This window comes from Myodes glareolus, chromosome 23 (assembly GCF_982192425.1).
Source record: "Myodes glareolus chromosome 23, mMyoGla1.1, whole genome shotgun sequence".
Classification (NCBI taxonomy): domain Eukaryota; kingdom Metazoa; phylum Chordata; class Mammalia; order Rodentia; family Cricetidae; genus Myodes; species Myodes glareolus.
The window spans coordinates 55214439-55223783 of NC_142048.1; the positions used below are offsets into that span (position 1 = coordinate 55214439).

Below are 9345 nucleotides of genomic sequence, written 5' to 3' on the forward strand. Positions count from 1 at the left end.
TTGTCAGGGCTCACAGGTGTGTGTGTGTGTGTGTGTGTGTGTGTGTCCCTGTATCTCCAGAACCCTTCTGGGAGAAGATCAGAGTTTCCTCCATTTTTAGGTTGGTTCAGGAGCCAGATCCCCACAACCTTCAAGGATAAGAGGACTCACGGGCTCATGTGTGGGGTTCTTTTTGAGTCATTCCTACCTGTGTGACCCAAGAAGATCTTTTCTCACATGGTCCTTTCTCATATTGCTACCAAGTCCAAGTTTTTTTTCTCTCTCTTATACAAAGCAGTGTTTAAGAAAATGCACTCACAGTTTTGTACTTGCTGTGTTTGAACAGCGGGCTCCCAGCAAACATCCAGCTGGACATCGATGGGGACCGTGAGACAGAGCGTATCTACTCTCTCTTTAGCCTGTACATGGGCAAGTTGGAAAAGATGCAGGGTGAGTGTGGACCCTGGACACCAACCATGGGGAGTTGTGAATTGGTAATAATATTATTACCAATATATTTGGTAATAATATTGAATAAGTAACCACAGAAATGCTATCCCAGGGCTTCTGGGGTTCCTTGGTGTTCGTGGGTGTCTGTTATACTGGACAGGGAGCTTGGTGAGGGTTAAAGAGCAATTGGTCAGAGAGTAATCTGCCTGTGGGATGTTCTGATCTTTTCAGATAGAATTTAACATGCAGACTGTAAACTTTGAGATTCTTTGGCCTTTCTTAATACATCTATACTGAGTATTTCATTCTTCCGTGATTTCTGGAGAGGTGTGTAGTATGCACATGCTTCTGTACATATGTTATATATACATGTACACACATGGATGCACACACGAGTGTGTGAGCACATGTGAGTATGCCACATGCCTAGCAGATAGATTGACAAAGGGGTAAACAGCTGATGGAGAGAGCAGTGAATTAATATATTCACACCAGTGCTGAACTAGCTTTCTCATACAGTTCAAAATTCACTACTCAGGGGTTGGTGTCCCCATAGTGGACAGGTCCTCCCGCCTCAGTTACCATACGCAAGATACACACACACACACACACACACACACACACACACAGTCACATCTGGTCTAGATAATTGACACCCCTATTGACACTCTCTTCCCTGATGACATCTGGTTGTGTCCAGTCACCGCACTCCAAACTGATTCTGTCTCCTCACTTGATTTTTTTTTTTTTTTGCTTTTGCTTATACCAGTTTATACCAGTTTTATCTTCTCTCCTGGTTCAGGATCAGTGTAATGCAGCCAGGAATCCTGAGTGTGATGACTGGCTTGGGGGCTGATGTGTCGGGTGTGGAAGGGTAGCCCTGCTCCTCTCCGATTTACCTTACGGGCCCTCTTTCCTCATCTTGAGAAGCGTGCATAGCAATAATCAAGAGCTCGCTGGTTTGATTCTGTAGGGCTCAGGATGTCATGCAGCCTTCCTTCCTCTTATGAGGTCTATTGGAGACAGTACTGTGGCTTGGGATGTGAGGGCTCAGAATGTCAACTGGAGAAACCTTGACTATGTAGCCTACCCAGAGGTCCACCAGGCTGGGTAGTGCTTGGTCTTATAAGTAGCCCCTTTTAGCTGTTTTTTTTTAAAAAAGAAGAAGCTTTTTGAGGGTGGGACTTTTCCTAGATAGAGCTAGGAAAAGCAGACCCGGGGGCCACGTCCCATACTGACACTCTCCTGTCCCCCACCACACCCTGTGGCAGAGGCCTGTGGCAGCAAGTCAGTGTACGACGGCCCTGAGCAGGAGGAATACTCGACGTTCATCATCGATGACCCCCAGGAGACCTACAAGACACTGAAGCAGGTCATCGCTGGGGTGGGGACCCTTGAACAGGAGCATGCACAGTACAGGAGGGACAAGTTCAAGAAGACGAGATACGGGAGCCAGTGAGTGCTGGGGGGCTCCAGAGTCATGGGGAGGGGTTGATGGAGAGATCTGGACCCTCACCCACCTCATGTGGAGAGTCCTGGGGCTCCATGGGGTTTGGTAGCCTGGGCTTAGCCTCACATACTGTACCCAGCTTTGTCCCCTGGTGTGCGGGGAGGTGATCCCATCCCATTAACCTCCCAACTGAGGCCCTGCCATCACGCATACCCTTGGCTGTCTTACCAGGCCACTGACAGCTCTGGGTGCAGGGTCACTAACCACATTCTTGTCTCTGGTTGAGGTGGGAGAGGTGGAAAGGTGGAGGGCTCAAGCTAGACAGAGATATATTCAACCTGCCCAACTTGGGTCATGTGGCCCCGGCGGGTCAACCTCTGTAGATGTAGTTGGAGAAGATGAAGTTCAGGACCATAAAGGCTAGGACAGCTCCTGAACTATCTTCAGCTGATTGTGTGACCCTACCTTCATCCAAGCACTGCTCAGGGACTTCTCTGGAAGTGCCCATGGCATAGCCCCTATTGGGTGGGTGACTTGCATGCCCTCTCTGTATCACTGCCCGGCCTCCAGGGAAAGATACAGTGATGTTCAGGGACAGTAACAGGGCCCAATCCCACTGCACTGGGACCCTTGGAGATGGCATGACCCATGTCCTGACCCCCCAGGTACTCGTAGGACTCAGTGTTAGCATCTGCTGGCTCTGATCTCAGACATGCCTTTACTGACCCCCATCCAGTCCCATCATCCTGCCAGATCCCTTTGGACACACCTGTGGTGGTGCCCACTTTTACCCTCTGGTAACATTCCTGTGTTCGTATTAAACACGCGTGTCGACCTCATGGTCCGAAGCTCATAGTTTGAGAACAGCGAGGGAGGCATGACTCCATTTCTCTGAAGGGAGGTGAGGTGTGGGCTTACCATGGAACAACAATTACCAAGCACCCACAATGCTCCAGGCCCTGTCCCACCATAGAGCATTCACCAGCATGAGAAGACAGGACTGTGCCATCCCAGAACATGTACCATATACAGGTGCACGTTCAAGTGTTGCATACTCCGTGCAGTACACACGTGTGTGTATAGTGCCCACATATCCGCACTAACATGTACATACATCTGTGCGCATCTGCCACACATGGTTAGAATGCACAGCCCACATGTACGTGTGTATAGTATGTATGTTCTAAATGTGCTCTACACAAGCACACATGACACCTACACATAGACAACATGGGGAATAAGCCATGCAGAGCAGAAACCAGCGTCATGGCAAATGCTTCTTGGGGGTCGACTCTGTCTATTTTTGTGGATCCACACTTTCCATGTTTTTTATGATGTGCATGCGTCACGGTGACAAACACAAGGACTACTACATGTACATGTGGTTGTTGGGGTGTCAGCAGCACGGCCTCACTCTCTCTCTGCTCCCTCTCCAGGGAACACCCTATCGGAGACAAGAGCTTCCAGAACTACATCAGGCAGCAGTCTGAGACCTCCACCCATTCCATTTAAAGTCCCAGCATCTCCCTGAATGTGCTGCTGAGCCACACCGGGAAAACCCACAACCTTTAAAAGCAGACAAAAGAAGACAGAACACGTCCATGGAGAGGAACCATGTTCACCAGTTCACACAGGTCCTACCGTGCCGGTGGTGCCACTGCGAGCCACGCATGCTCTTTCCCGGCAGGAACTGTTGCCTGGGCTGTGCACTTTCCTTGGCTGCCAGCACAGGTGGTCTGAGCCGTTCTGGAATGTGTGATCATTTGTCTTTTTACTACTTTGGTTTTATGGGGATCCAGGGATCTGTTAAATATCAGAAAAGTGTGGACTTTGTCTAAACTTGTTCCCACATGGCCCAATTCCTCTTCACAGAGGCGTGGCTGGTTCATTCATGGCCATGTGTACCTTGTGCAGTGTACACTCCCCCTTCTTCTTCTCCTGCTGAACTCTGTGGCTCTGCATACATGTAGCAGTCTGACCCTAGCTCCAGAAATCCTCCTTAATCCTTGCTCTACTTAATCCCTGTTGGGGATGTTAGAAGCAGTGTTTTCCGGGCAGCCAGCAGGCAGGCAGCCTTTCTCCTTAGCTTGTGTTGGTTCACTCCTGGCTAAAGGGTCGCTTTGTGGCTGGGGACAGGATGGTACAAAAAGCCTTTGATCTTTGGGGACATGGAGAGGGAGGACGTGAGCCCAGTCTTCTGGGTGACCATCAACCCTCATCACACATCTGGATGCTGGATAAAACTAGAAATCCACAGGTTTGCTGCCTTGGTGAAGGTTAGGGAAAGATTTTTAAAATGTGCATTTTCAAGCTGTTTTTCTTAATGTTTTTAAAGGACTGTTTTTAAATAGCATTTTGATATAAGGCAGTGCGGAACAGCAACACCTATATGCATTAAAGGGTGTGGCCCAGGGAACTCCAAAGGGAACGGTGTTTGTTTCTCACAAAAGCCAAAGGGTCCTCAGGGATGGAGACCTGGGCTGCGGTCTGCATCATCAGCAATAAAGGCCAAACATGGTATGTCACGTGCCTGTGTCTCTGTGAACCCAAACAGGCTACACACGGCAATGTCTGGAGACACTTTGGATTCCGGGTGGGAGGGTCCCGAAGTAGACAAGGCAGACTGCATCAGCTTGGCCCCACAGTGCTGCTGGGCCTCATCCCACACACAGCATCTCCACAGGCTGAGAGAGAGGCGCTCTGTGGGCGGATGTTGCCGAAGGACACAACCACGCACCCCGGCGCCAGTTTCTCTTTGTTCTTGTTGGGAAGTTCACTCTTCACCTAGAAAACACGGTAACAGCCTCGGTTGTCACAGAAATGGAGGATTAAAGAAAAATGACTTTGGACACAGCAGTTAGGCTGCACTGACCTTGTTTTTAACATGGATTTGTAACTTAATGTTTCTGTTTATAAGATACTAACGATTTGCAATGTATTTTATCGGTCGATTAAAACAGATGTTTTATTCTTTCTGAGGAGTGGTTTGGACTTCCGGAGGGGCTCACATGAAGGAGACAGTGTACAGGAGGGTCCCTACAGGTCAGACCAGACAAATGGTTTCTGCGGTGACAGGTGGCATTTCTGATAGCGTGTGTTGTCTCTGACATGTGTCCACGTAGGACTCTGTGAGGGCCTGGCTTTTTGGCGCCCTATGACTTTAGGCACTGCTGGGAGGTCCTGTGTAGTTGAAGACATCTAGGGGAGGAGGAGACAGATTTCTCCCTTGTCTCCAAGGATATGGTGCACTGAGGTCATAGCAGAAGTGTGTGCAGCAGACAAGCAGGCTGTATGGGTGCTACGTGGCTACACAGGCCCCACTGCCTCTCCTACAGCCCTAGAGAGTGAGGAGGCACAGCATGCAGGCCCCTCACCTGAACAAGCGACACCACTGCAGCACCTAATTCCCATCCCTCTCCTCTACATTTGGCTTTAATTCCATTGGGAGTTTGAACCATTATAAGAAAAGTCTAGAGTCCGACTTTCAGAGCACCTAGTTTGACAGCTAACTGGGGCCAAGAACTTGGGCCAAAAGGCTTCCCAGGACAAGGTAGACTGGCATGGGTCGGTGGTCAGCCTCCTCTGTCCCCAGAAGAGTGTGGAGTGGAGCAAGGATGGTGGCCCTGCTCCTTGGCCTCTTGTCTGCCTGTGAACTCCTAGGAATGAATGGGGAGTGTCTGCTGGCCTGGCCACAGGCATTTGTCAGCCTGGATTAACCGGAAGCAAAGTGTCCATAAAGAATTGGACAATACAAAGACAGAGGACTTACCTCACAATCCAGCTCATACTGGAACATGCCTAGCTAGCGCCCAGTTCACACTTGGGCATACCTAGCCAGGACTCAGCGCAAACTAGAGTGTGCCTAACTAGAACTCAGCTCACACTGAAGCATGCCTAGTTAAGACTCAGTTTACCCTGGGGTATGCCTCTCTCAGGCCCAGCTTACAGTCCAGCACGCCTAGTTAGGATTCAACTCATTGGGGTGGGGGTGGGGTTCACATTTTATCATGTCAGGTTAAAGTTCAACCCAGGGATAACGAGGAAGCCAGGGATAGACCAGTCCCTGCAGGGAGGAGATACAATGAAACACCAGAGTTCTTGGGCTCAAAGCCCCTTCACAGCTCTCTCTGATGGAGACCTCTGCCATGTCTGTGCTTTTCTTTCAGAAGGTCTGTTAGTCACTGGAGAAAGCATCTCCATGAACTACCTCCACGCTTTCATCTTGAGCTCCATCCATCTTAGAGCATCTGGAGTGGGGTAGGATGGCCACCAACCCCTTGGATGCTAGATCTCTACAATGGTCACTGGACCGGGTGACCTGCAGCCTCCCAAATATGAGATTCTGGGATGTGAGAGAGGGATGCCTATGTGGGGAGATCTGCGTTCATGCACCATGCTGGCTGTCGGGAGCTGTATGCTCTGAAGGAATGATTTTGAGGTCACTTGAAAAGCCAGTGGCTGCAGATAGAAACCTCAGTGAACATCTCCCCTGTAGCAAGAAGAGGGCAGCTTTGTCTTCCCTGAGGTAGAATGAGGGACTCTCTATAAAGACCTCATTGACCCAGCCCTTGCAGTCTCCCTTCCCAACCTTACACAACACCCTTCACGCTTCTCCATCCAGCTAGCAGAAAACCAAGTATTTTACTACTTCCAGCTTCATTATTTATGAAGTCTTGTCATAGTTTGCTTCCTTTTACTGTGATAAACACCACAACCAAGAGCAACTTATGATGGAGGAGGGTTATCTGTCTATTGTGTTATTTTCATTGGTCAATAAAGAGACTGCCTTGGCCCCTTGATAGGATAGAAAATTAGGTAGGCGGAGAAAACAGAACAGAATGCTGGAAAGAGGGCTATGAGGCAGAAGCCATGCAACCAGCCACCAGGTCAGACATGCTGAATCTTTTCCGGTAAGCCACCACCTCGTGGTGCTACACAGATTATTAGAAATGGGTTAATCAAAATGTGAGAGTTAGCCAGTAACTAACTCTCTAGAGATAATGGGCCAGGCAGTGCTTAAATGAATACAATTTATGTGTTGTTATTTCTGGGACTAAGCTAGCCGTGCGGGAGCCGGGTGAGGCAAAAAGCAGGCCTGCCTGCAACTCCTCACTACAAACTTACATCCTGATCACAGCCAATCATTGGAAAGGCAAGACAGAACCAATCATTGAGAAGGTAGAGCAGAACCATGCATCGGGAAGGCAGAGCAGAACCAATCATTGGGAAGGCAGAGCAGAACCAATCATTGGGGAGGTAGGAACAGAACCAATCATTGGGAAGGCAGAGCAGAACCAATCATTGAGAAGGTAGAGCAGAACCATTCGTCGGGAAGGCAGAGCAGAACCAATCATTGGGAAGGCAGAGCAGAACCAATCATTGGGGAGGTAGGAACAGAACCAATCATTGGGGAGGTAGGAACAGAACCAATCATTGGGAAGGCAGAGCAGAACCAGTCATTGGGGAGGCAGGGCAGAGCCAATTATTGGGGAGGTGGGGCAGAGCCAATTATTGGGAAGTCTGGGCAGAACCAATCATCAGGAAGTCAGGGCAGAGTCTCAAACAGGAGCAACCCATGGAGGAAAACTGCTGAGCGGCAGACTGCATGGAAGAGAGGGATATGCCAATCCTTTGGGGTGCAGAAGATCCTATATGGGTCATAGACATTAGATACTAAGCTATTTAACTTTGGTTTTGCTTGGCTTCAATTGCCTGGTTCTTCCTTCTTAGAGTAAGAAAATACATGAGCCCACAGTTAAGAGACTTTGGATTTTTAAAGAGAACTCAAACTTTAAAATTTTTGGAATGGTTAGAAGACCATGGGATGTTTAAAAGCTAAACTGTGTTTTCTATTGTGATATTAATATTAATATCTTGGGGACAAACCACAAAGGAATGCTTATTGCTTAATGCTGATGTGTTTGTGTGTCAAGGTGACAAAGACTAACTAGTGCAGGTCCCATGCCATGAAAATAAATTAATATAATTTTTTTTCCTGCTAAATATACCTTGAGTCAGTTTAATTCTCAGAAGGCCCAAACAAAAGCCCTGGAGAACCAGGATGCCCCTCCTCCCAGCATCGTAGCTCTACATGACTGTGTACTTGAACAGTGAACCAGGGATCTTCTGTTGGGCTACGTTAGATCGAGTTGTGCCCACCCCCATTGTTTCCTGAGGACCTAACACCAGGGACCTCAGGCCGGACTGTGTTTGAGAAGGGGGTCTTGGAAAGTTATACAACTGAATTAAGGTCACTCGCATGAATCAAAGTTTCTAGAAAGAATGGTACCTTACATCGGACATCTGCATAGCTCGTTAACTGATAAGAGCCCCAGTGGTTGTGGCAAGGTTCGAATGTTTATCTTGGGCTATATTTAGACACTTTAATAACCATTCCTTGCCTACCTCTATGTCTGACCTAGCCACTTGTGATTAGCAGATACAACCCTTTGGAATGCATTCACAAAGCTCTGGTTTCCCCAACCAAAAGGCTGCAGCCACCGCCAGATAGCAGCTGAGGTCAAGCTGGAGTCCCTTGGCTTTTGTAACATCTATTTCATGCCTCCACCAATGTATTTGAAAAGTACCTGTGTTTATGGCTTCCTTCGTCCTGCTGATATAAAAGCCCTGGAGACTGGAGATTGCTCAAGGCAGAGTTCCCAGCGCTCAGATTGAACGGCTCCCAGTGGCTGTAACTGCAACTTCTGGGACCCAGCACCCTTTCCTGGACCATACCAGCACCTGCACCCATGTGCACAATAAATTTAAAAGAGAAAGTTTTCTAGCTGTTTGGAGTTTGGGGTCATTTGAATATGCTCTGAGGCAGTGGTCACTTGCTCCAGAGTAAACTTTTATCCCCTTTGAGGGGTTAGGTGTATTTTATGTTGACACTAGGGGGAGCCGCAATCCAGTGTGCCTGGTGTCTTCATAGAAGAGATGAAGGCACCCATTCAAGGGACAGCACCTTAAAGATAACATCTGTGACCCTAAGAGGGGCTGCAGGAAAGCCAGCCTTGCCCCTCCTTGATCTTACCCTCCAGCCTTCGACTGGAAGACACTTGTCCAATTGAAGTCACCCAGGCTGTGGCCCTGTATAGGCAGCTGTTTATGTCAGTGTAATTTAAATCACCAAATTATCTTCCACCAAGTCCTCCTCTTGGTGGCAAGTCTGACCCATTGTCCTGGATGTAGATCCAATCACGCTGCCCCAGAACCCTTTATTCATTTTCCTGACTTTCCTCCCTGCCATCCTCATCTCTGAAGGAAAAGAAAGATGTCCAAAAGGGAGACCACACGGGCGTCAGGAGCACACATATGTGAGGCATGAAGTTCAGGAAAGTGGCCAACATAAAATCACTCAAAAAAAAAACCAAAATAAACCTGGAGCCTGCAGAGACCTCTGGGATGGCCCTCAGCATTTAGCTCTGACTTGTGATGTCACAGCAGCACCGTAGCAACGGGGACTG

The 9345-nt window shown here is 48.6% G+C and overlaps 1 protein-coding gene across 3 annotated transcripts in view; it reads left to right on the forward strand.

The window, feature by feature from the left end:
- Nucleotides 1-4852, forward strand: part of Rasa3 (RAS p21 protein activator 3) — a 106250-nt gene extending 101398 nt beyond the window's left edge. For all 3 annotated transcript variants that reach the window (XM_087901142.1, XM_087901141.1, XM_087901140.1), the window contains 3 exons: nt 326-429; nt 1701-1884; nt 3316-4852. In XM_087901142.1, coding sequence (XP_087757268.1) covers nt 326-429; nt 1701-1884; nt 3316-3391 — 364 coding nt within the window. In that variant the 3' untranslated portion in view covers nt 3392-4852. The remainder of the gene's footprint in view (nt 1-325; nt 430-1700; nt 1885-3315) is intronic.
- Nucleotides 4853-9345: the final 4493 nt, after the last annotated feature.